The sequence below is a fragment of the Equus asinus genome, chromosome 18, assembly GCF_041296235.1.
Source record: "Equus asinus isolate D_3611 breed Donkey chromosome 18, EquAss-T2T_v2, whole genome shotgun sequence".
Taxonomy (NCBI): Eukaryota; Metazoa; Chordata; class Mammalia; order Perissodactyla; family Equidae; genus Equus; species Equus asinus.
This window is the reverse complement of record NC_091807.1, coordinates 35,803,476-35,831,268: the sequence shown is the minus strand read 5'-3', so window position 1 is coordinate 35,831,268 and position 27,793 is coordinate 35,803,476. Positions and strand designations below refer to the sequence as shown.

General features: G+C 46.5%; 1 protein-coding gene across 1 annotated transcript; it reads right to left on the bottom strand.

The window, feature by feature from the left end:
- Window positions 1-4,687: 4,687 nt before the first annotated feature.
- GET1 (guided entry of tail-anchored proteins factor 1) lies at window positions 4,688-18,233 on the bottom strand. Its single transcript, XM_014839294.3, has 5 exons — window positions 17,979-18,233; window positions 10,093-10,258; window positions 9,142-9,209; window positions 7,838-7,952; window positions 4,688-6,472 (listed from the first exon to the last, which is right to left on the bottom strand). Exons 1-5 carry the CDS (start codon window positions 18,078-18,080, stop codon window positions 6,399-6,401), a joined length of 525 nt encoding a protein of 174 aa, XP_014694780.1. The 5' UTR covers window positions 18,081-18,233; the 3' UTR covers window positions 4,688-6,398.
- Window positions 18,234-27,793: the final 9,560 nt, after the last annotated feature.

Genomic DNA, 27,793 nt, shown 5'->3' with positions numbered 1-27,793 from the left:
GGCAATGGATTCTTAGACATGACATCAAAAGCACAGGCAACAACAAGAAGATTGGCCAAAGCCACCCAGTCTTCATTCAACTTAAGACTGAACTCACTGGGAAGAAAGAGTCAGTACTCCGAGCATTGAAAGAGGGATGCACACACTTCACCGTCCACATACGCAGGCAGAAAAGCTGACTCACAAGCAAGAACAGTGAGCCCAGAGAGGACGAACTGCCGCCCTGGGCTGCACAGGGTGTGCAAACCAACCACACATGCAGCTTTGAATCTGGTGATGCCACCCGAGGGCTCTGTCCTGAAGGGCTAGTCAGCGAAGAACACCCTAGAAAATTCTCCTAACAACTGGTGGTTGGTAACACCTCAGTTATGAAGAAAATACACTCCCTGTGAAAGGCATGCATGGCCCCAGTGGAAAATTATTACGTGATTTTTTTTTTTTTTTTTTTAGTTAAATATTCCTGGGTATTGACTGAAGACATAGCGGGAGGAGTATAAAAAAGTCTAAGAAGGGGCCGGCCGGTGGCATAGTGGTTAAGTTCATGCTCCACTTCGGTGGCCCAGGGTTCGTGGGTTCAGATCCTGGGTGTGGACCTAGCACCACTTGTCAAGCCATGCTGTGGCAGCATCCCACACACAAAATAGAGGAAGACTGGCACAGATGTTGGCTCGGTGACAATCTTCCTCAAGCAAAAAGAGGAAGATTGGTAACAGATGTTAGCTCAGGCCAATCTTCCTCATCAAAAAGAAAAAACCCAAGGAACAGTCTCTGGCCCCAAAGGCACTTGCAGCATGGATGGAAAGAAAACCTTTTATCACAAAAAAAAAGTATCTAAAACATAAGGAACAAAACCACAAGAGCAGACACCACAAGTCAGTGCAAAATTAGTTGACAAATCAGTCATATAGATGTTACTTAAGATGTTCAGACAAGGAGGGGAAGAAAAAAGAAATCAGTATCATCTAAAGTGATCAGGGAAGGCTTTATAAACAATCTCAAAGGTCTGGTAAAATACAACCAGACTGGGGAGAAGGGTCGGTACACACACACACACACACACACAGTGCCCCCCTGGAGAGCTGTGTGTGTGTGTAAGGAAAACCATAGGAGGCCAGAGAGCCCAGCCAGACAGGGGACAGCAAACGAGTGTGCCCGGCATCCCACCCACTTGGGCCGGCAACAGGAAGGGTATACTAACCCCATACAAAAGTGACTGTGGATTTGTGTATACAAAGATTTCCCCGCTTCACTTCCCATAAATATAAAGCAAACAAAACTGGCATGAAGACAGCTTTAGATGTATTTTAAATCAAACAACAGATGTCTATTTTCATGTAAAGCTATAAACTTTATCTAGTATTTTTTAACAGAAACAAAACCTATAGCTATCCATATGTTACACAGAAAAAAGGAAAAGCACAAATGTCCACACCAGTAATCCCAGTTCTGTGGAATCACAGGACACTTTGCTTCCTGGCTCCTTTTCTATACTTTCCAAGGAGGAAGACTGGCCCTGAGCTAACATCCGTGCCCATCTTCCTCTGCTTTACATGTGGGTTGCCTACCTCAGCATGGCTGGACAAGCAGTGCCATGTCCACACCCGGGAACCAAACTGGCGAACCCCGGGCCACCGAAGCAGAACGTGCAAACTTAACCACTGCATCATTGGGCCAGCCCCCTAACTTTTTTTTTTTAGGTATTACTTTTATAATTTAAAAAACTTTTATTTTAAAAGCACATGTATCAACATTCATAAATGTATGGAATATCATTGGGAGAATCGTAAGGAACTGGTAACAATGGTAAACTTTGGAAAACTGGGTGACAGGACTGCAGTCAGAAGATACACTTCTCAGTAGACCCCTGTCTGTATCTTTCGAATTCAGTACAGACAGGCCTCGTTTTACTGTGCTTCGCAGATACTATGCTTTTATAAATTGAAGGTTTGCGGCAACCCTGCATGGAGCAAGTCCATCGGCGCCATTTTTCCCCCAGCTTTTGCTCACTGCATGTGTCTGTGTCATTTTGGTAATTCTCGCAATACTTCACACATTTTCATTGTTATGGTACAGTGATCCATGATCAATGATCTTTGATGTTACTGTTGTAACTGTCTCGGGGCGCCACGAATCACGTCCACATATGAAGGCAAACTTCAATAAATGTTGTCTCTTGACTGCTCCACCAACCAGCTGTTCCCCCGTCTCTCTCCCTCTCCCAGGGCCCTCCCTATTCCCTGAGACACAACAATATTGAAATTAGGCCAATTAACAACCCTACGATGGCCTCTAAGGGCTCAAGTGAAAAGAGTCACCCGTCTCTCATTTTAAAACAAAAGCTAGAAATGATTAAGCTTAGTGAGGAAGGCATGTCAAAAGCGGTGACAGGCTGAAAGCTAGGCCTCTTGTGCCAAATAGTTAGGCAAGTTGTGAATGGAAAGGAAAAGTTCTTGAAGGAAATTAAAAGCGAACACACAAATGATAAAACAGCCTTATTGTTGATGTGGAGAAAGTTTTAGTGTTCTGTGGAGAAGATCAAACCAGCCACAACACTCCCTAAGCCAAAGCCTGATCCAGAGCCAGGCCCTAACTCTCCTCAATTCCGTGAAGGTGAGAGGGGTGAGGAAGCTGCAGAACAAAGTTTGCAGCTGGCAGACGTTGCTTCCTGAGGTTCACGGAGAGAGGCCATCTCCATGACATAAAAGTGCAAGGTGAAGGGGCCAGCCCTGTGGCCGAGTGGTTCAAGTTCCACATTCTCCACTTCAGCGGCCCGGGTTCGCAGGTTCGGATCCAGGGCGCGGATCTACTCCACTAATCAGCCATGCTGTGGAAACATCCCACAAACGAAAAATAGAGGAGGATTGGCACAGATGTTAGCTCAGGGCTAATCTCCCTCAAGCAAAAAAAAAGAAGACTGGCAACAGGTGTTAGCTCAGAGCGAATGCTCCTCACCAAAAAAAAAAAACAATAAAAAGTGCAAGATGAAGCAGCAAGTGCTGATGTAGAAGCTGCAGCGAGTTCTCCCGAAGATAATTCATGAAGGCGGCTACACTAACAGATTTTCAATGCAGACGAACAGCCTTATATAGGAAGGTGCCATCTGGGACTTTCATAGCTAGAGAGGAGAAGTCAATGCCTGGCTTCAAAGCTTCAAAGGACAGGCCTACTCTCTTGTTAGGGGCTAGTGCAGCTGGTGACTTTCAGTAGAAGCCAATGTTCATTTACCATTCTGAAAATCCTAGGGCCCTTAAGAATTATGCTGAATCTACTCTGTCTGAGCTCTATAAACGGAACGACAGGGCCAGCCCCGTGGCCAAGTGGTTAAGTTTGTGCGCTCTGATTCGGCAGCTCAGGGTTTTGCCGGTTCAGATCCTGGTTGCACACCCAGCACCACTCATTGGGCCATGCTGAGGCAGCAGCCCACAGGCCACAAGTAGAAGGACCCACAATAAAATACACAACTACGTACTGGGGGGCTTTGGGCAAAAGAAGGAAAAAAATCTATTAAAAAAAAAAGGAACAAAGAAGCCTGGGTGACAGTACATCTGTTTACAACACGGTCCACTGAATATTTTAAGCCCACTGTTGAGACCTACTGCTCAGAAAGAGATTCCTTTCAAAATGTGACTGCTCATTGACAAGGCACCTGGTCACCCAGGAGCTCTGATGGAGGTGTACAAGATTAATGTTGTTTGCAAGCCTGCTAACACAGCGTCCACTCTGCAGCCCATGGATCGAGGAGTCATTTTGACTTTCAGATCTCATTATTTAAAAAATACATTTCACAAGGCTATAGCTGCCATAGATGGTAATTCTTCTGATGGATCTGGCCAAAGTAAACTGAAAACCTTCTGGAAAGGATTCACCATTCTAGATGCCATTAAGAACACTTGTGATTCATGGGAAAAGGTCAAAATATCAACACTAACAGGAGTTTGGAAGTAGTTGATTCCAACTCTCATGGATGACTTTGAGGGGTTCGGGACTTCAGTGGAGGAAGTAACTACAGATGTGGTGGAAACAGCAAGGGAACGAGAACTGGAAGTGGAGCCTGAAGACGTGACTGAATTGCTGCCATCTCATGATAAAACTAAGGGGCGAGGAGTTGCTTCTTATGGATGAGCCAAGAAAATGGTTTCTTGAGATGAAATCTCCCGGTAAAGACTGTAGACATGACAACAAAGGACTCAGAATATGACATAAACTTAGCTGATAAAGCAGTAGCAGGGTTTGAGAGAAGTGACTCCAATTTTGAAAGAAGTTCTACTGCGGGGAAAATGCCATCAAAGAGCGTCACACGCTACAGAGAAATCGTTCATGAAAGGAAGAGTCAAAAATGCAGGAAACTTCACTGCTGTCTTATTTAAGAAATTACCAGAGCTGCCCCGACCTTCAGCAGCCACCACCCTGAGCAGTCAGCAGCCGTCAACATCGAGGCAAGACCCTCCATCAGCAAAAAGATGACAGCTCGCTGAAGGCTCAGGTGATGGTTAGCATTTTTTGCAATAAAGTATTTTTTAATTAAGGTGTGTACATTCTTTTTAGACATAACGCTGTTGCACAGTTAACAGACTACCGTATAGTGTAAACCTAAGTTTTATATGCATGAAGAAACCAAAAAATGTGTGTGGCTCACTTTATTGTGATATTCGCTTTATTGAACTGGTCTAGAACCAAATCCACAATATCCCCGAGGTACGCCTGTACCACGTTTATTATTTATTTAAAAACAAATACAGTTTTGAAAAACCACAGTGATGTGAAACACAACATTTAAATTTCCCCTCTTTAATCTTCACAAACTATTAACGTCCGTGGAAAGAATGAACAGCAGTGAACTGTAAATCTTTTCCTCTAGCCTCAGTGAGATGTGTCAAAATCCTTGCAGTCATCAGTGAAAGAATCCATCCTCAGGAGATAAATAGGGGTCTCATCAGGGAGACGTCATACTGGTTAGTGATCCAAGGATGTCCCTGGGCAGGCCATACCTGGCTGCCCGATCCTCTACTGTACAACCTGCCAGGTATGCCCGCAGCTCACTAGAAATGGACGTTAGGCATGTGGCCTCTAAGGGACCCCAGACCCTGCAGTTTCCTTGTGCTGCTATGATCTCCTCCTCAGACTGCCTTCTCATCCTTTGTGGCCAAAATGCACCCTGTGTGGTAACTGAGATGTTGGAAGCTCGTGTCCAAGTCCTCCATGATGCTGTCTGTTATAAATACGGCTGTGTTCCCTGTTTGCATCCTTTCTTAAAGTTAGGTCAGCTGGGTGCTGGGTCAGTGAGAATGAGGAGGGGAACCTGAAACCCACTCTGGGGATGACACAGTACAGCAGCACAGCACTGCGTCCTTTCATGGGACAATGAGCAGAAATCACAATGAGCTACTTGTTAGATCCTTAGGGAACACAAGAATACCAATATGACCTTTTAAAAACTAATCACGGAATGTAGCTTTAAGCTGCTATGGCCCACTTAGTTAATGGTTAAAGCCCTCTGCCACTTGTCACAGTTACAGATTGGTCACAGCAAATAAGAGGCTGTAAAGAAGGAAGTCATACAAGCACTTGCAAAAATTTAATTAGAAAAAAGTGTTTTAAAAAATATTTAGCAGAATTATACTCTATGGGCCAAACAGGTACCCACTCAAATTAAGTTACTCAGACTCCCAAGTTTGTTTTTTAACTTTGTTTCATTCTACAGAGCATAAATATTAAATGCTTATAAAATACACTTCATTTGAAACGATTTAAATATAAAACACAATTCAAGCACAAAACAATGCACTGTGGTCTCATGAACACATTTACAAAACACAGTAATGAAAAATTAACAGCTTCAAATAAGTAGATAACACAACGCAAAGGCTTGCCCAACAAATGACACTTTAAACAGAGGAAGAAAAAAGTACAAGGTCAATTAGTGTTATTCTTTAAGTACTACCGCATGAGATTAAAAAATAAAGTTTTAAGTTCTAGTAGTGGTATTAAATAGCTAATCTGGATTAAAAATAGCAACGAGGTCTTTAAATTACTTAAATTATGAGAAAATTCTGACTTTCTAGTTGGCAATGTGACCTTTAAAATAAGCTAAGAGTGCAAATCATAAGTAACAACATGTAGATGCTGAAAATGTCACACATTTCTTATACTAAAGCTGGTACTCTGCTGGCCCATACACACGCAGGACAGACTGACCTTTCTGGTTCAATGACGAGAGTAGAAAATTGTGATTCTTAGAAGAACCTCACATAAAGTCCAAGAACAAAACACGTTCGACAAAAAAACTAACCTGTGCGCTTTTGTTTCTTAAAATAAAACAAAACAGTATAAATCAGATTTTTAACCTACTAGGTGAAAATCCGTTCTTAAAAGTGTCACAGTCGGATTTGTCGTCTTTTTCAGCTGAAGGGGTGAAGCACGATAGCCACAACTTTGTTACAGACTAAAATCCAGCAGGTAATCCCAACACCACCTAAAAATAAAGACATTCAACCTAAGAGAGCACGCCAGGAGTTCCGCCCACGGCGCCTGCCTCTGCTCCCTTTAACTTAGAGGAAAGGAGAGCATTTCATGTCTCGTTGAGCAGCGCTGGGCTAAGAAAGACCAAGTTCGTGTTTGGTGGCTTCAAATTCATCAGACTTTTACTGATTCACAGGACTCCCTTCTGTACTCAGCAAGAATTACTCAGAATGGGCCCTGATTTGAATTTCTCACTCCTGCGAGAGATATGCAGCATTATTTATGATATTAGTGGACTGGAAAACCACCCTGTGAGACTTTGTTTGTCCCTTCTCGGAAAAGCACTGTGAACGAGGCAAGGTTTACCACCCACACCTTCCTTGCCCCACTGATAACTGAGACAACAAGACAGGCTGCAAGAGGGGCCCACAGCCTGCTGGATGCCTGGAAGGGCAGCCTCCAGCCCCTCTGCTGGGCACCACTGAGAAGCCGCCAGCAGAGCCCTCACGCTGTGTCTGGATAAGGGGAGGGGGGAGGGAGGGAAGGGGGCCTGGAGAAATAGGAAATCTCTGGAACAGTCATTCCTTAATAATTCACTTCTAGCACTATCACAAATCACAATCAAAGACCGCCTGACAAGGACGTGTGCTGCAGTATTACTCTCGACAGCAAAACATTAGGGCCTAAACAAACGTCCTTTAACAGGGAAATTAGTAAATTATGACTCATCCAACAGCTATGCAAAATTCCTTAATAAAAATGTTTATTGATATGGGAAAGGGCCTAGAATATAAAGTAAAAAGGGGTAAAAAATTTTATGTGCCAGATGACCTTAACTGTATAAAAACAATTAGAAAAAAAGACTGGAAAAAATATAGCACAACGTTAAGAGGGGTTATCCATAGCTAATGAGACTTTTTTTAATTGTTCTTACATTTCTAACCATGCTACAGTGACACGTCCTACCCTGTTAACGACCAAAGGAAATTACCTTTCAAAAATAAAGGACGGCCGTTAGCAGCAAACGCTGCCGAGAGGCTAAGCAAGACAGGAACTGAAAGGCGGTCACGGCACTTGGGAACGAGAAGTGGCGCTTCAATAAACAGGGTCAGGGACCTCAGGGACCAGGCTTGCATTCTGGGAGCAGACGCAGGGTGACTTCAGCTCTGCTAGTTAGCACCTCGGTGACCCTGGACAAGTGAAGCCACTTCTGTAGACCTCAGTGTCTCCACTGCGAGCCTGTGTGAGGCTGAGACCCAGGGCACTGCCCACTCGTGACATGGGCCGTGAGGATGACGTCAGAGTGACCTCCTCTTCCCCTACATCCCTGCACATAAGCCCACCCGTACCCTTCCGCTGCTCCCAAGGGAGCTCTTACCTGCCACTCTCGTAGGGAAGGCTACCAGGCGGTCTAGCGGAGTGATCCACTTGCTCGGCACTACAGCCACAGGCACAGAGTAATACTTCCAAATGAGCGAGACCATCAGGGCCGCCTGTAAAGACACTGCCGGTGAGGGGGACAACCTGCCAGTCCCGGAGCCAACCACCACAGCAAGAGGGGGATGGCGACAGCAAACCAAGGAAGCGCTCCAAATCCACGACCTTGAGCCCTGGCAATCCCGTCACCAATAACACATACACACCATTAAATTAACGGATAAACCAAGCGCTCCCATAACATAGGTGTTCTGTCCTCATGGAGTGTCTCCTTTAAGGAGCCAGACTAGGCTAAATACACCTTATTAGTGACAAAAGCAATCAGAGGCCTCTAAGATCCTTGAAAAACTAGTTAATTCTCGCATCCGCACAGGAGTGCTGGCAGGAGTGCAGAGCGAGCCCTCTCCAAGTTTAAGCGGTGGGCAGAGGAGCGATGCTTTCTCCTTCCTCCTTTCCCTAGCAGCGTTCCTTCACTTGTCTTCTGTTCCCTTCGGGGCCTTAACATGCCACTCAAATGAGCAGACCTAAAAGAGGGCATCTGGCTTCATTCCTGTCCCTGAAACCTATCTCACAGCAGTGACAGCGCCTCAGGATCCCTGTACTTAAATCTACCCGACAACCTGGGCTTTGGGGGGCAGGCTCAAGTCCTTTGCCCCAGTAAAGCTCACACGTAGTACAGAAACTCAGAGATCACTTACAGCGGCCACTGAAGTGTGGTGCAGCATATCCACCACCTCAGGGTAAAGAGCAATAATTCCACAGGCAACGAAACAAGTAAAAAGCCCCCGGACAGGAAAGTCAGGAATCAGTGGCATGGGGCTTAAACGAGGACAACGGGCTCCCTACCCAGACAGGAGACAGCCTTTGACACAGCCGCACACCACGGAGCGAGCAACGGCCAAAGTGACCACCATCTGCGGAAACCCCAAGTCGAACTACGCTGCTCCCACCTCAGCCCCCAGGCCCCCAAACCACCCTGGAACAGAGGCCGCATGAAAGAACTCACTTCAACGTCCACCTGCTACACAACCCCATACTTAACTACTCTAACCAAGAGGAAGGCTTTCTTTAGGTCTAACTTACAAATCCAGAGTGCTCAGAGTTGCACGCTGGCCGGACTACGCGGCACGGCAGCTGAAAGCAGAAAAGCCTGAACTCCAGACCTGGATTCTGGGGGCCACACGGCTCTGGAGGAGAGTCCACTATCGACTTTAATGACCCAAGGTGACACCAGAGCGCACTTACTTGTAATATGTAGAAAGCAACACTTATAACCCATTTTATCTTGGCCAACTGAGCTGTCCGTGCTTTCACTGAAAGGAAAAACAGGGTGAAATGATCACGTGAGTCCTTAAAAATGAAGAAAACATTCAAGCACACAGAAATGTTATTCCCTCTCATAAAGTATTTTCTCTTTACGTAACATTTGCTCAATATTCATAGAAAATATAAAACAGACTTTCTTAAAAGTCACCCACTATGCCATTATTTAAAATAGAATCACACAGATTGTGAGACTTGAAGCTTTCGCTTTGAAAACCCTTAAAGCTATTCATCTAAATCCGAGATTCTTCGTATGACGCCCTTCCCAACAGGACTCAATTCTCCTCTCTGATTTTGCGGTCTACACAGCGCACTAATCCATAAATGGGAGTCTAGTCTGTCTTGGCTGGGTAGCCCGAGAGTTTGACCAGCCCTGGAGACAGCTCTCACCGTGCACACTCAGCCCACGGGCAGCCCTGAGAACGTGCTCTCCATCCTAGAGACCATCAGGAACAGCGGCAAACATAAGGATGAATAAGCCTGGGCCCCAGCCTGAAGTCTACACTCGGTGAAGGACATTGCTGGGCATTTTCTAGAGAGTGTTCACAAAAGCCCCTGAGAATCCACTATGAGACTTTTTTCTAGGCTTTTCTCAGAAAAGTGTCGGAATTTGAAAATGACAACCTACAGTAACAAGTTGGCTCTGAAGAAAACCTAAGAGGATCCTGGAGGGTTCTGTGTTTAGAAAGCAAAGCTTCACCAGCAAATAAGAAAGTAACAATTATTATTGGGTTTCTTCTAGACAATTTAAACGTTTATATCAACATTTAAAACATCCAGAAATCAGTGCATATATTCTGTGAATCTTTATATAAAGGTTTCCCTATTAATCAGTTCTCACGAAGCTTTCCACACTACGAGTGAGAACAGTACCATGAGTTTTGAGCTTATCCGTCATCTTGTTGATCCTTCTCTCCAGCCGGGCATATCTGGCGAACTCGTCCATCATGTTGACGGTGGAGAGCTCTTGCTTCATATCCTGGATCTCTGCCCTCATCTGTGACTCCTGCTCTGCATCCTTCTGCAGCACCCTGGACATCTGGCGGAGCCGACAGACAGCTGAGATCAGCGCCTTTCCATGGGGGGCAGACATTCTCCCCCACCTCCTCCACCATCCTATCCGCTGCCTCTTTCAACTGGGCAAGCTACCCAGCCAGCCTCTGCTGCCTTGTCCTGCCCCTGCTCCCTATAACAACCGGAAAAACAAAACTCCTTCCGATTTGAATTGTTATTCATACAATATTTTTCCTTTTGCAGACATGCCCACGGACTGCTATTGTACAAGTATATATCTTTCACTATAACTGCAAAATTGTAATTATACAATGAAAAGCGATTCCATCCCCAGAGCTGTCATTCAGGTGACAAGGACCACGCATCCTCTTCCTTCCTTTAGAATTCAGTCGTAAATTAGGTGGACAGAGCAGGGTAGGGGTGCAGGGTGCTAGTGATGAGGCGGTGGCCCAGCACAGGGACTCGGGGCCCAAGCACAGTGAGGAGGGCATTCCTGCGGAGGAGCACGCTGGCAGGGGGCGGGGTGTCAGAGCCAAGCACTGTGATATGGGGTCTCCAAGAAAGGGTAGCCTGCCTGGGAGTCAGAGCCGGAGCAGAGTGAGGCCGGCACACATGACAAGAGGAAGGCACCCAGCCAAACAGGTGTCCGAGCGCAGGTGGGGCAGGCGGGCAACCACCCTGGGGAGGGGGCAGCAGTGGAGACGGGAGACTAGCTATAAGGATTGATCAAATAGAGTAAGCATCTTGAGGATGATGGGGGCCAGCTTTCTCACTGTCAGAAAAGGGAGAGAGAAATACGGATGGGGAAGAAACTAGAATGAATCCTGAGGTGTTGGATTAGAATTGGAGGTATGGTTGTGAACTCGCGGTTTTCCATAGATGCAAAGACATAAACATAAACGTAAGTGTTTGTAAAGAGGCGCTTCTGACAGCCAGACCCTACACAGAACTTGGCTGGCCCAAGCGCCCTGCAGGAAGCCTGCAGAGGGGACTCAAGTGTGGAGCCCCTCCAAACCCCCCCTAACCCCCTCCCCGCATCTGCCCGTACGCCGCCCAGTGTCCCAGAGCCAGGGACGAGATAGCAGCGGCCGCCAGGTGGCGTCGGACAACCGGCCAGGACGGGCCTGGACCCCCGGACCAGGAAAGTGCACCGGAGCGGAGAAGTCCGGGAGCAGGCTCGGGAGGACTGAGAAGTCCGCGAGGCATGCCTCCGGGAACCGGCCCCAAGTGCCGAGTGAGCATCCCCAAACTGACGCTCACGGCGCTGGATGAGATGCAGAGCACGCAGCATTCCTCTGTGCCATCCCCGCCAAACATCGGACAAAGATGTCCACAGAGGGCCATTCTGCAAAGTCACTGCCCTGCGAGAATCGGAAATGCCAGCCAAGCAAGCCAAGGAAAGACGGAGAATCCTTCCAGATTGAAGAGACACGGCAAGTACGTGCAATGCGCGGAGCTGACGGGGTCCTTTCGCTATAAAGGACGTCGCCGGACTAGCGAAACCCCCTAACGGGAGAGGAGCGATACAACTGGACTGCTGTGCTGTGGACAAGGCCGCTGCGTGCACGCTGAAGAATCGGGGAGTGAGGGGGCTCAGGGTGACAACTTACTTTCAGATGGTTCAGGAAACAAAATCAGTTCTTTGTACTGTATGCATAACTTGTCTGCACGTTTGTTTGTTTCAAAATTTTAAAAGTAGATAAAAAAAGGATGAAAGGGGATAATGTATTTAAGTGTACTGACACGTAGCAAGCGCACAATAAATGAGATTGTCCCTCTAGCTCCCGGTCCGCTCTGAATGGCGCGCAGTAGGACGACTTCAGTCCGAGACAGAAATTGCGCCCCCCCCCGGGGGGGGGGGGCTGGCCTGCCACGGGCGCATGCGCAGGTCCCCGGGATGCCCGCAGAGGCCCCTCCCCGGCGCCTGCGCAAGGAGGCCTTCAGGGCGGGGGCGGGGTTGGCAGATCTCTATGGCGCCTGCGCAGTAGCGCAGTGTGTTTGCTACTGCGTAGCTTCTTGCAGGCCTCGAGCCTGGATCCGGGGTCTTCAAACCCAGCTCCGTCTTCGTCCCCTCTGTCTTGACCTGTACCCAACACTCTAACTAAAGGACATATACTCCAGCCTGACCCACCCTTGAGAAGAGAATAGGGATGGGCCAAATTCTCTTAAAAATTACAGAAGCATCTTTCAAGAGCAAGGAGTCTACAGATTCTGCTTAAACTTTGTACAACAAACACGTGCAAGGTGGGGGAGGGACTTCTTGAGGTGGTAGAGATGTCCTTTATCTTGACCGTGGTGGTGGTTCCCATACTGAGGAAGTGGGCCAAAACTCACCACGTCACCCAACTGGGACGAGTAAATTTCACTGAATGCAAATGACACATCAATAAACCAGACTTTTAAAACTAGATTTTAAAAAGAAACAGACGTGCAAACACATTCTTTAGCTTCATAGAGAATATACAAAACGCTTAAAAAGTGAACAGGCCGAAAACGGTTCCTCAGGAGTGGAAGGTGCCTGAGGGCGGGAAAATGAACATGAGGGGAACTGAAGAGGATTGTGGTTAAATCAGACAACCGTAGTGCTCAAAAAAAAGGACTGTATATCACATCTATAAGTACACTGAAAACCTTTAGAAGTATTTAAGTTTGCAAATAGGCACCAACATTAATCCAAAGTCTCCTCATAAGTGTTAAAATGTGCTAGAAGTATGAACTGAATTGTAAGATTTAATGAGATTGAATTTAAATATAATTCAAATATTAATTTTTAAAACAGTAACACATTTCTGAAACCTTTATGGACCCAAAAATACCTTCCAGGACTTTAAACCTCTCACCTGACAGAAACAGATAAGCTGTGCTGAGTACAGCTTTTCAAGGTCCTGGAGATGGGTCCACCAAGACTTCTGAAGCAGAAAATGAGTTTTTAAAAAATCTTATCAAGATAACTCAGACAGTGGGAGAATTTGAGGAGAGAACCAACCCTTCTTTTTTTTTTTTTTAAGATTTTATTTTTCCTTTTTCTCCCCAAAGCCCCCTGGTACATAGTTGTGTATTTTCAGCTGTGGGTCCTTCCCGTTGTAGCATGTGGGACTCGGCCTCAGCATGGCTTGATGAGCGGTGCCATCTCCGCGCCCAGGATCCGAACCTGCAACACCCTGGGCCACGGAAGCAGAGTGCAGGAACTTGACCACTGGCCATGGGGCGGCCCCAGGACCAATCCTTCTTGTTACTCTTGCGTCCAGACGCTGGCCGCCGGCCTACGTGAGCTCAAAGTATCCTCCTAGCAGTCACCCTCGGATCCTGTCCAATGCCTTTGCCGACAGACAAAATGCCAGGGCTTGACCTTGGGGTCACACCAGGGGGACTCAAATCCCCACTCCGCCACTCACTGGCTGGCACCTCTCTGGACCAGATTCATCTGGAAATCGATGCCCGACGAAGGAAGGCCAGCCCCTCCTGGAACACAGGGGGCACCTCGGGAATGATGAGCTCGGGTGCCCGCTCGGGTGTGTCCCTAACATTAGGGACGGACTCCTCATCCCAGGACAGGGCCAAGGCCCCTGCGAAGCTGCGGGCCCAGAACAGCCCCACGTGCCAAGTTCTGCCAGGGCCGCCCAGGGAACCCCTCCTCAGGGCAATGGCCCCCGCACGTGGACAGCCCCACCTGCATGAGCGCACTCAACCCCTACCCCCCCCTTAGCCAGCCCCTAAACTAATACTTGGGGGCCATGCTGATGCCTGGTCCAGAGCAGGAAATCGCTAGGTGACAGCGCTCCCTGGAAGGAGGGAGGCTCTCGGGAAGACACCCACACGGGCAGGTCCAGCAGCGTCCATAACTCGGCTCAGGGACCCGGGCCCCTAGAGGAAAGGCAGGCGGCCACTTTTTAGAGCAGGAAATTAAGGTAATTTCGAACTCGTCCAATATAAAAATCGCAGTGAGCCCCACAACCCAAACCCCGGACGGCAGCCTGCAGCATGCCACGTCCCGGGTCTACACAATAGGGGTCTCTGCAGAAGGGGCCGCTGCGCTTGCGCAGTGCGAGGGGCTCGCGGAACCCTCACCGCGCCCTCCGCCGTGTCAGCCCCATGCGCCTGCGCAGTGCGCCTCCCTGCAACCCGCGCAGAGCCAGCGTTCTCCAACCAGCATCCTTGTCCCCCTCCTCCTCCGCCTCTGGCGGAAGAAAGTCCTGGCCCGCCTACTAAATGAACTACGCTCTCTCATGTATGCGTCCAGTGAGCAGCTTGAAGGGAAGAAAGAACTCAGGAAAATTCCAACCAAGTCAGCAGCAGGGACTGGGGTCTGCTTACCAGGCACCCACCACACCCCAGTATCCGGCTGAGACCCCTTCCCAGGACCTTGAGAGGCTTTGCTGGGCCAAGGGCTTCCGATCCTTCAGAGACTTCCTGACTGCGCCCCTCCCTTGCTTCTGGCTGGACAGAAGAAGCATCATAAACACTGTAGGGAAAGTTATAATCTGAAGTATAGGGGCGTGGCCCATTCCCAGTCTAACTTTCTGTTTGTGGTGGGGAGGCTTTCCTGCTTTAGTGCTCATCTCAGGGCCTGTGATGGGGCAGCCTCTAATGGTCGTGAAGGAGCAGCACGGGACCACGGTGTTCCTTACAGCTTTTCACTGACCCTCACCCCAAACTCAGGGACCAGGCAGGCCAGATCTCTTCATTATTTTCCTTGTTTTGAACGCCAACAAGGGGGGCTGCATTCTGCTAAAATAACTGTTTTCCTTTTGAACTTGGCGAACAACTCCGACAAACAGTGTTATGTGCCATCAAAGCGAACCAGATTTAAGAAAGCTAACTGCTTTGAGAGTAGAGAGGTTATACAGCCTGTAGGAAGCAACACAGATCTTGACACAGGTCCCAGGACAAACCCAGTCCTCCTTCATCTAAATGATGAACAGCCACCCTAGATTGCGCAAGCCTCAGCCGTGTCTAGGCTGCAGCAATAACCTCTTGTGGCAGGGGCCTAGCTGCAGAGCACACGCTTGGCGAAGGAGCCTGAGATGACGGCTGGTCTTATTTATAGCTGCTGCCATACCCAAACACACACGCCTCCTTCCACCGCAGCTAATGAGAAATTATGAACAATTCATAGAGGAACATAAAACCCACACGGCCTCTTTGAGCAAATGAGATTAGTTGCATGTGGCTCCAACATGAGGTGAAATAGGATGGGGTAGATAGAAAGAATAGACGTGATACTGCAAGAAAGATGGACAGGCAACCCAGAGAATGGGAGAAAATATGTGCAAATCATCTATCTGATAGGGAGCTGATATCCAGAATATATAAGGAACTCTTGACTCAACAACAAAAAAACAAACAGCCCCTCACTCCCGCTGTGGGTCTACAGAGGGCGCCCTTCACCTGGGGACAGCTCCTGATGCCCAATTAAAAAAGGGGCAAAGGACGGGAATAGACTTTTCTCCACAGATGTACAGATGGCCAATAAGCAAATGAAAAGATGTTCAACATCACTAATCTTTAGGAAAATGCAAATCAAAACCACAATGAGATATCATCTTGCACCTGTTAGGATGGCTATTATCTAATTTTATAAATAAAATGACAAGTGTTGGAGAATGTGGAGAAATTGCAACTGTTGTGCATTGCTGGTGAGAATGTAAAAATGGTGCAGCTGCTGTGGAAAACAGTATGGCAGTTTCTCAAAAAAATTAAACGTAGAATTACTGTATGATTCAGCAATTCCACTTCTGAGTATTTACCCAAAAGAACTGAAAACACAGACTTGACCAGATCTTTGTACACCAATATTCTAGCAGCATTGTTTACAATAGTCAAAAGGTACAAAGTACCACAATGTCCATCAAAAGATGAATGGATAAACAAAATGTGGTATATACATACACTGGAATATTATTCAGCCTTAAAAAGGAATGAAATCCTAACACACACTACAACAGGGATAAACCCCAAAGATATTATGCTGAGTGAAATAAGCCAGACATAAAAGGACAAATGTTGTATGATTCCACTTATATGAGGTACCTAAGGAGTCAAATTCATAGAGACAGACCGGAGAAGGGTGGGTGCCAGGGAGAGGGAATGGGGAGTTAGTGTTTAATGGGTACAGAGTTTCAGTTTGGGAAGATAAGAAAGTTCTGGAGATGAATGGCAGCGATGGCTGCACAACAATGTGAATGTACTTAATGCCACTGAACTGTACACCTGAAAATGGTTAAAATGGTAAATATTATGTTATGTATATTTTACCACAATTTTTTAAAAAGAAGAAAAAAGATGAGCAGGGCCAGCTCTTCAGGGGTCTTGTATGCAGTGCTAAGTACTTGGTACATCATCTTTAAGACTAGGAGGCATCAGGAAAGATTCTGAAGCGGGGGACAGGGACTAAGAGAGAAGTCCCTATGCCTCAGAACAATAGGGGTAGTAAGGCCCTAGAATAGACCTTGACACAAAACAGGCACTCAGTGAATGTTAGTGCCCTGTAGGCGATTCCGGCTCAGCACCGATATGTACGGCAGAGCAGAACCCTGCCTGATCTTTTGGCTCCATCCTCTCACCTTCCAGCGATACATAAGAAAATGCTCCACAGCTATTCACTATTCATAGGGTTTCCATGGCCAACTTTCTCGGATATGGGTGGCCAGGTCTTTCTTCCTAGACTCAATGAATACTGGTAGAATAAAACATAAAGAAGTAGAAATCCCACCTAGTCTCAAATACACCACCACCAGCAGCAACTCACAGCAAGAGAGAAAAGCAGGGAGAACTGAGTTTCCCAACACAGTGCTACAACACATGGGCTCAATCTTTAAAGTCTCAGTCTGAGTCAGAGCCTCACACTGGCCCTGGGCAGAGGGCGCCCTCCCCCGGGGCACAGCTCTCTGTTGCCCATACACACCCCCATCCAATTAGCCACCAAACCCCTATGCACGCTGCATAAGGCAAAGGGGCAGAACTAGGAGAATCACAAACCAGGGATCAAATCTCCACCGCAACAGTCACTAACCGAATGACTTAGTGCAACGACTAGACCCTCTTGAGTCAGACTCCGCCCCTGGGAGCTAAAGGAAGATGGGGTAACATTCACCTCCCAGAGCAGCGCTAACAACTGGACACGAAGTGATGTACTCGTGCCTGGGCAAACGCCTCGCAGAGAGAGTGCTCCTCAGTGTCGCTCTCTGAGACACAGGAATTATCACACAGTACCGAGATTCCCTGTCTACACTGTCTCCCACCCCACCCCAATAATGGGGGCCCCTGCACCCAGAGATCCGTCTCTTCCGCAGCTGGCACAGCTGGCACCGCGTGCGAGGAAGGCCAAGGCCTCCCGCAAACCCTGGACGCCGTGCTGCACGAGGCACTGTTCCCCAGCAGCCGAAGTCTGCTTGACCACTCCAGAGTCCGGGGAATAACGGAAGTGGGGGCGGCTGGCAGAGGGACACTGAGGACGCCCAGCCTGAGGACTGGGGCCACGTGAAAACGTGGCCAAGTGTTGCAAGGGTTTTTGCTTTTTTTTCTTTTCCTCTCCCAGAATCCAGAAATCCGGATTTGAGGGTAAAGCTTTGCAGCTTTTAGACGCTAGCAACTAGCTCAAAAAAACCTTAAAACAGAAAACAGCCCAACCAAGACCCTTCTGGGAGCCGAACGCGGCCCTCACGCGGCCAGTTTGAGACCCCTGTGCCCACGCCAGGGGACAGAGCGGCGACCCGCCGGCCCCTGGAAGGCCAGGCTGCACTTACGAAAGACGAAAAGGACGGGAGGAGAATCCTGAGGACATTGCACCCAAACACGAAGCTGAGCACCAGCAGCCACGCCCAGCGGTCGGCCTCGGCCGCGCTCATCCCGGACGCTCCCACGGCGCCGGCTAAGCCACCGCAGGGACTCCGCTACCAAAGCTCCATGGGGACCACGCCGGCGGCCGCGCCTGCGCAGTGAGGCCCCAGTGCCCCGCAGAGCCGTGCCGCCGCGCCTGCGCGCTGCGCCGCACTCGCAGGGAGGCGGGGCCGTCTTGCCCACGCGGTCCTGAGTAACGCGTTCCAGCCTCCTGCTTGGCCTTCCCGGTTTCCGTAGCCTTTTCGCGCGCGCCCCAGGACTCGCGCGGAATAAGTTCCAGGGCCTCGTGGTTCGGTTACCACCGATGCTCTAGTTTCGTCGTTTCTGCAAATCACTTGTTATGATGTGCTTAGCGCTTTTTTTATGGTGCATTTAATTCAAAATAAACTTTTCCATAAATAGACAACTACTGTAATTAGAGTAGCAGGTAACAGTAAAAAAATGTTTTGGAAGTAATCATATGTAAAATGTCTTAAGTTTATATTTCAAAACTAAGCGCGGCAAGAAAAATAAGCAATATACAACACTGCATACCTGAAAAACAAGTATTAATTTGTTAACCTAAAAATAAAGAGCAAAATGAGAGGGATAGAGGCATTTATTTTGGGATCAAAGAATTGCAATTGAGAGAGCACAGATTCAGGTAAAAACCCAAGTAGTGCCCTGATTACAGGAGAGGGGCTCAGGGTTTTTATGGGCAAAAGGAAGGAAGAGGTAAGTCGTGCTAAAGAAGAGTTCATTGGTGCTGGATGAGGTAAGGCTAAGTTTGTACTTCATAGATTAGTTAGCAGTTCCATCATAAGCAAAGTCCCGTTTCAGCAGTCCTTACAAGCAGGAAATTCTTGTCCTTACTGACTTCTTGGAATGTTGGCGGTTTGCTCCAGTTTGGAAGATACAGAAAACAAGACGTGCAAGACAATTCCTCTGCGATGGCGGCTCCAGCTCTATTTTAATACGGCTCCAGTCGTGTCGTAATTCACAAATTGAAAGGCACTGTTTACAATCACCGTGATAAAATAACCTACATTTAGGTGAAGATGAGGTTTTGCAGCAAAAGAACCCCAATTCACAATGATGTATAGTAAATAAAGCAAAAGATGTTGAGCTGCCTCTTCTGCCGTGGTTGGAGTCTGGGAACTAATTCCTAATCAAAATGAATCAAGGACCCAGGTTCTACGAATTTCTGTTTCAAGAAAACATGTGAAGCAAAGCTATTCAATAGCGCTAGAGTAAATTATTTATATGGAAGGATGTCTTGGCTCAGAGGTGATGCTGAACTAACCAAAACCAAAGACAGGCTTGTAGCCTGCATCTCCTCCATAGCCTTCCCCTCCCGCTGGACCACCCAAATCTGCAGCCCGGCTACTGGCTCCTCTACTCACTAGAGATTTAGAAGAATTTAAAGGGAGAAACCACCTCATGGAAAGCAATAGCAGCTCCTCCTGCCTCTCCTCCACCGCCCCCAGTCTCTGCTTTCAGGCTGAAGAGGAGAGGATCAGCTGTTCCCTACTCCTACCACACCCCACCGCACTACCGCATACCCCCGGAGCAGGATCTACAATTCCTGGTGAGGTAAGAATTTGACAAAAAACACCGGAGGATGTCCTTATCTGTGTAGCAGTGGTGGGAGAGGACCCGCAGTACCCAGCCTTCAGAGGTAACCCAATTTGAATAACTCAGCTCTCTCCTATTGCTTCATTTGGGCAGCTCTCAAAAAGGGCACTAACAGGAGCCGGTCCGGTGGGGCAGCAGTTAAGTGCACACATTCCGCTTCAGTGGCCCGGGGTTTGCGGGTTTGGATCCCGAGTGCTGACATGGCACTGCTTGGCAAGCCATGCTGTGGTAGGGGTCCTACATATAAATTGAGGAAGATGGGGCACGGATGTTAGCTCAGGGCCAGTCTTCCTCAGCAAAAAGAGGAGGATTGGCAGCAGATGTTAGCTCAGGGCTAATCTTCCTCAAAAAAAAAAGGGGGGGGGCACTAACAGGCGGCCCCAAGGCCTAGTAGTTAAGTTCAGCTGGCCCCACCTTGCTGGGTTTGGTTCTGGGCATGGCCCTACACCACTCATCAGCGGGCATCCTATGGTGGTGACCAACAGACCGACATACAAAATAGGGAAGATTGGCACAGGTGCTAGCTCAGGGCGAATCTTCCTCAGAAAAAAAAAAAAAATGGGCACTAACAATTGAAGGCTGAATTATTCTACTAACATGTGGAAAGAAAACGTGGAAGCCAAGACAGCTCAGTATGAGTCAGTCTAGATCTAGTAACCAGAGATATGCTCAGAACTGAGTGACTTAAGGTCAGTTACTGAGGGTGGCCAACACAGGTGGCTTCCTCAGGCACACCCAGAAGGCAGCACTGATGCAAGATGAAAACGAAATTGCCTCAACTATCCTAAAACAGTGAAAACAGAGGGGACAAAGAGAAGAAACAATTTAATGGGAACTGATATGCTCAGTTTCCCTACTTGGTTTTACTAAATGAAGAAGAAGAAGAACATGATGAAGATGATGATAATCACATACAGGGTCAAATCAAAGAGCGGAATGACAATCTTTCCACTGGGTGCTGGGGGTACTGCAATATTCAGAATGAATTAAGTAAAACCTGCAGTGTTTTCTCTGTAACTGACTGGCACAAACTAAGCACAGGCCGTTATCTCCCATGCTGAAGTTTTATAGCCACGGCATTGCTCAGTGGCTGTCAGACACCTGGACTTCTATATGTTGGCCTCTGTTTGAAGATCCAAGATCACTAACAATGGATGAAGTATTAGGATCTCTTGGAATATTACATTTTAGTACAGTTGAATATTTAAGCATTCTTGTGTGTGTGTGTGTGCACGCATGCACGTGTGCATGTATGTATGTAGGTGTGTGAGAGGAGCTACTCAGAAAGAAAAATATAACATAATTTCAGCTATTTTGCTGTGTTTTTGTATCATGTTTAAAAAAAGCATTTATGCAAAATTTTCAAATGCAAATGTTAAATTATCCTTAAAGGCAACACTGTTAATATTGCTAGATGGTGGTCATACAACATTTTGAATATACTAAATACAATCGAATTATACACTTTAAAATGGTTAATTGCATGTTATGTGAATTTCACCTCAATTAAAAATGTATATATTGGTGCCGGCCTGGTGGCGCAGCGGTTAAGCGCACACATTCCACTTCGGTGGCCCGAGGTTCAGTGGTTTGGATCCCAGGTGCAGACATGGCACCGCTTGGCACACCACACTGTGGTAGGCATCCCACATATAAAGTAGAGGAAGATGGACATGGATGTTAGCTCAGGGCCAGTCTTCCTCAGAGATAAGAGGAGGATTGGCAGCAGTTAGCTCAGCACTAATCTTCCTCAAAAAGAAAATATATATATATATATTGCTAGAACCAAATAACCTTTAAAATGTTTTTATTTTAGTATCTTTGTTATGCTAAGCCCATCTGAATATGCAAAATTCAGTAGGTTAAAAATTAATCTTCTTATTGTTATTAGTGCAGTAGACTTCATTTGAATATCAAATTTTCACAGACTTTGTACTATGTCCAGAAATTTATTCCTAAATAAACCTTTCATTAGTTTTTCTTTTTTAAATAATTTCAAACCTATAGAGATGTTGCAAAAAATAAAAATGGTGTCAAGAACACCCAACACCCTTTACTTAGATTCACCAACTTTAACATTTTATCCTATTTGCTTTATCATGTTCTCTCTCTCTCTTTCAGTATAACACTAAGAATATTCTCTTATATAATCACAGTGCATTTATTAACTTCAGTAAAGTTAACATTGATGCAATACATTCATCTAATCTGCCATTTGTGTTCCAATTTTGTCAGCTGACCAAATAATGTCCTTTGTAAGATTTTCCCCCTCTGGTACAAGATCCAGTCCAGGGTCAGGTATTGCATTTAATTGACATGTCTCTTTAGCCTCCTTAATGTGGAACATTTCCATTGCCTTTGTCTTTTATTACATTGACATTTTTGAAGATACAGTTCCCCTACCTTAAAAAAAGGCTTTTAAGAAACTGCTAGGGGGCCAGCCCGGAGGCACAGCAGTAAAGTTCACATGTTCCACTTCAGCGGCCTGGGGTTCACCAGTTTGGATCCTGGGTGCAGACATGGCACCACTTGTCAAGCCATGCTGTGGTAGGCGTCCCACATATAAAGTAGAGGAAGATGGGCATGGATGTTAGCTCAGGGCCAATCTTCCTCAGCAAAAAGAGGAGGATTGGCGGCAGATGTTAGCTCAGGGCTAATCTTCCTCAAAAAGAAAACAAAAAGAAAGAAACTGCTAAACTATTTTCCAAGGTGGTTGTACCATTTTACATTCCTACCAGTCGTATATATGTCCAGTTCCTCCACATCCTCGCCGATAGTTGGTATGGTCAGTCTTTTAACTTTTAGTCATTCTAATAGGTGTGTAGTGGTATCTCATTATAGTTTTCTGCTGTATTTTCATTTCCCTAATGACTCACATTGAGCAGGTTTTCATGTACTTACTTGTCATTCTTAACTCTTCCTTGATGAAGCATCTATTCAAATCTTTTGCCTCCTTTTTTACTGAGTTGTTTATTTTCTTAGTATAGAGTTTTGATTTCATTCTGGATACAAGTCCTTTATTTGGTATATGCTTTGTAAATATTTTCTCCCAGTCTGTGGCTTGCTTGTCTTTTCATTCTCTTAAAAGCATTTTTTTTTTTTAAGGATCAGAAGATTTTAAACTGCAGTAACAGAAAACAGATCGGTGATTGCCTGAGGCTGAGGGTGTGACCAAGACTGGCTGAAATGGACAGGAGGAATCTTTCCCAGAAGATTTGTGTGTTCTAAAACTGGATTGTGGTGATGATTGTAAAACTCTGTAGATTACTAAGAACCATTGAATTTTACACTTACAGCAGGTGAGTTTTATGCAATGGTTTTTTACTACAATTAAAAATTTAAGAATAAAATTTTTTAAGGCATTTTTTAAACCTTCAGTGTCAGGCACTTTACCATCAGCAGGGTGTAATGCCATGGTGAACCAAACGTCCCCAGTCTTTGTTCTCCTGGGGCTTAACTAAACAAATGACTATAGGGGCTGGCCCCGTGGCAGAGTGGTTAAGTTCGTGCGCTCTGCTGCAGGCGGCCCGGTGTTTCGTTGGTTCGAATCCTGGGCACAGACATGGCACTGCTCATCAAACCACACTGAGGCAGCATCCCACATGCCACAACTAGAAGGACCCACAACAAAGAATATACAACTATGTACCGGGGGGCTTTGGGGAGAAAAAGGAAAAAATAAAATCTTAAAAAAACAAACAAAACAAAAAAACAAATGACTCTAAGTACAGTAAATAAATGCCAGCATGCAAAGCGTTTAGAGGGGACACATAGATGTATCTAGGTAACTGTCTATGACCTTGTTCCAACAGTGCGTGATGGGTTAATGGATGCTCATTAGATTGTTAGTAAATAATATAAAATAAAAGAGGATTATGCATGAAATAATGATGGTATGCGCACCGTTTAAAACTTTTTTCAAAAATGCTGTACAGGATGCTATTAAATACGGAGGAGTTTGATCTAATGTGGGGGTTGAGCACTCGGGGATTAACAAAGGATTTCATATACTTCACTTTTTTCTTCTCACGCGCAGGGAAAAATACACCAGATTTATTAATGGGTGTTAGAAATTTCCAAGAGAAAAATGCAACCTACTGATTCCCGTGGCTTCCCCCCAACCATGAACTCACTATTGTTGCACTGGAAGAGGCAATTCTCCTTTCCCTTTAGATTGGCTCAGATGAGCGAGCTGGAATTTTCCACGCTGAGTTTCACCAAGACTATGAGGGTATACAAGACAAGCACACAAGTAAAATAAACTAATCTACAAGTCTGAGACCACTCATCCCACTTAGCGTTATTAATGGCAAGAATAACTCTGCTGGCCCAGCCAACAGGACAGGTATACTTTGATGACGAGAAAGCTTTTTTTAGATCAAACCTAAATTTATGGTATTTCACAAACAAGTGGTAGGCCGAGCTGACTACATAGCCTGGCACCACCGAAAGGAGCAAAGAGCATTTTACAATGTGCACATGTGATCAATACTAGCAAAAGGAAGATGACAGAAAAACCGTGGGACAATCAAGACCATAAGTCACAAAATAAAACCAGATTACACTTAAGCTCTCTCAGCAGGAAAAAGTATGTAAGACTCATCTATTTTTGCTAATTATGCTGTCTCTGGTTTCTCTGAATGGAAAGGAAAATGAGAAGTCATTCAGATGGAAATAACATTTTATAATCATTTAACTATAATGAAATGTCACGTTATGTTCCCTCTCCTTATTTTTTACCTTAATGAAAATTACACCAAAGTGAACTCTTCATCAATTACAATGCTATTAAGAAAGGATTCAGAAAGAAACCTTTTTTATTTATTTTTTTGAAAAATAGAAAAGTAGCATTAGGAGAACATTTTTTTTCTGCTTTTGTTGTTCTGGCCAACACTCCTAACCACAGAGGTGGGACAACATCCAACCAGACTTGAGACAGCTTCCTCCTGTAGATTTATGAATGGGGCATCCCTCAAACCGTGTCAGCTGAACACGTCTATACCATTGCCTCTGCTTCTACAGAAGCCAGGGAAACCCTGAACCCTCTCACGTGATTTCAAGAATCGGGTACAAAAAGTGCGCTTAACACTGCAGTAGATTGTTTTTGCTCAAGTCTGGAATATCATGAAGGGGCTGTCCGTTCGAGGGGCTGATTCTCTTCTGAAGCCACAGAAGCTGAGTGAGCTGGAAGAGACGCAGAGAGTGTTCCTGCTGTAGACTGAATGTCTGTGTTCCCCCAAAATTCAAAAGTTGAAACCTAACTCCCAATGTGATGGTATTCGGAGGTGGGGTCGGTCTGTGGGAGGTGATTAGTACCCTTCCTTATAAAAGAGACTCCAGGGAGCTGCCTTCCTCTTTCATCCACCTGAGGACACAGTGAAAAGACAGCCTTCTGTGACCTAGGAAGTGGGCTCTCACCAGACACCGAATCTGCCAGCACCTTGATCTTGGACTTCCCACACTCCACAACTGTGAGAAATAGATTGCTGTTGTTTATAGGCTACCCAGTCTATGATATTTTTGTTACAGCAGCCCTGAACAGACTAAGACACTTCCTTTCCATATTTGGAAAGCCAGGCTTCACTCGAGAACAGGAATGAATAATGTGACCAATTTCTAACTGGCTTAGAATTCTTTCTGAAACGCCAATCAGTGCTATGGACTGCTGGAAGGGAAAGCTTGCAAAAATAATAACTCCAACAATCTTATCCAATAACAGTTATAAAGTCATGTATCCATAAAGGCTAGAAACATACCCTGCCTGCCGAGTTCTATGTCTTTTGGTGGTCTTTTGGCTCCCTCTTTGTGTTCTGGTGTTTCTGGCCAACTCACTCATCATCGTGACCATGGAGAACTCCCGTATCAGAGCCTGTATTTTTGCTCTCCTCTGTGTCCCTTGCATCTCATCCTTCTGCAGCAGCCTGGATGTGCAACAAGGTGGTGAACAGTAGGCATTCAAGTGTTCTGACATCACCTCCCCTCACACCTCCTCTTGCTCACAGGCCTGTCACACACCTACCCTAGTTTATCTTCCATCTTCACCCATGAACAAATTGGCCCAGAAACTGGGCTTCTTGAGATGCAGTCAGGTACAGCCCAGCACAGCAGGGTCTAGCACTGTTTCCATGTCTTCCCCTCCCTTCAACTCCATAACTTCTGTCTTGTTTCCACTCTACCACTCACTGAAACTGCTCCATCAGGACAATGGGTGACATCCTTAGTTTTCAATGTAGTAGGCACTTTACAATCCCTATTTGACCTACCCACTTGCCTGTCATTTCAGCCCTTACCTGCACATGTCTTCTTTCACCTACATCCTTCCCTAAAGCTCCAGGCCTGTAGATCCAACTGCCTGCTGGATACTGGATGTTCCCTAAGCATTTCAAACTCACTATGTCAACAGAAAACCCATTTACATCCTCTCAAGCCCCCTGTATCCCTGGCTCGCCATCCACACAGCCTAGTGGACACAGATGATTATCAGCCCACATCAATTCCCCTCTTGTCCTTCCTGACAGAGCCCTTATGTTGTTTAGGCATCTACTCCCTCCACTCCTGTCCCTACCCCCAACTCCATGGGTGGGCTTGATTTGGTCAAAGTGGTCCATTCCCCTTGTATGTGACCCGATTCTAGTCAATGAGTAAAGCCAACCGGCTGAAGGATTCTGGGAGAAGAGACGTTCTTTCCCTGGATGCTATAAACCGGATGTGACACCTAGAATTTCACTTCCAAACTGAGGATGAAGTCAACTTGGAAAGAGGCACAACAAAAGGGAGAAAAGAACCTGGGACTGTGTGAACACATTAAGCTGCTGAATCCCCCTGTCGAGAACATTCTATAGTGGGAGATAATCCATTTTCTCATTTTTTACGCTAATTTGGGTTTCTGTCACTAATAGCCAAAAGTCTCTCTCCTCTCCCTCGCACTGGACCCACCGAAGTGTCCTGTCAGTTCCCCTCACCAAAATATATCTCAAACTCCCCCTCCACAGATCTCCACCCCCAGAGGCAACATCCTAGCCATCTGTTGCCCAGACAACTTCAGAATGTCCCATTCTGGTCTCCTATGCTTCTTCCCAACAACCTGACTTCACATCCTGACCTCTCAGCCTGGCCTCTACTTGGAGTCCAGATCACTGACATCAGTCCCCGCTACCGCCCTTCACTGCTTCCTCGCTGCCCTGCACGTCCTGGCCACTGCTTTCTTTTCTAACCACAACACATTTCCCTCCTTCAAGGCACCGAGGTGATCCTCTCAGGACCCTTGTACTGTTTCCTCTGTGCAGAAGGTCCCTCCCTCAGATACCCCAAAGGCCCAGATCATCTCACCCTTCACGTCTCCCCAGAGGCCCTCCCTGACCGTCCCGTCTACAGCAGCCCGTCAGTTTGCCTTCCCCACACTCTACATTGTGACACTTTTTCTTCCTCCAAGGCACGGTCACTATGTGACAGTATCTCATTTGTTTCTTTGTTGTTCTCCCACGAGAACGAAAGCCCCACTGAGGACAGGCAGCTTGACTCTTGTGTGCACCGCTATATCCCCAGCACATAGGACAGCGCCTGGCATGGGGTCGGCCAACTGCTGCCTGGAGTTATTGATTGCACCTCCTCGATTTCCCTCTGAACCCTGTCTCTCACCACCAGTTCTGCCCTAGATGAGGCTCCGGATTCTCCTCTCTCCAGTTCCTGCCATCGCCTCCTCACCAGTCAAGCAGCCTGAATCAATGCAGGATTTTCCAAAGTGGGGCATGTGGACCTCAGGGTGGAGTGGTGATGAGGCTACGCGTGTGAATGTATACAAAGGCCCTGGGGGTTCTTTGGGGACTGTTTTAAATTTTATGTTTTCACGTGATCATCCGACAGTCTCACTTTTGAGCGAGCACTGCCTATTTTTAGGGCCTGTGCTGGGTGTGTGTTTAGGTTTAGCACCAAACAGGACCAGCTTTCCAAAGTTTTACAGGAAACGCACAGAGATAACTTTAATTCATAAATATCTGTATCACGTGACAACCAAATCACACTACAAAGGGCTGAGTGAATGGCTTGTCAATTGTGCAGATGGAGAAAGCGCCAGAACAATCTCCACTTAGATCATATGAATCTTTAC

Excerpts from the sequence above, each read along its gene's own strand:
- GET1 (XM_014839294.3), bottom strand. The coding sequence starts at position 18,080 with ATGAGCGCGGCCGAGGCCGACCGCTGGGCGTGGCTGCTGGTGCTCAGC. Across the intron at positions 9,210-10,092 it reads GGATAAGCTCAAAACTCATG|TGAAAGCACGGACAGCTCAG; the intron begins GTACTGTTCTCA and ends TTTTCCTTTCAG. Across the intron at positions 7,953-9,141 it reads TTGCTTTCTACATATTACAA|GCGGCCCTGATGGTCTCGCT; the intron begins GTAAGTGCGCTC and ends GTGTCTTTACAG.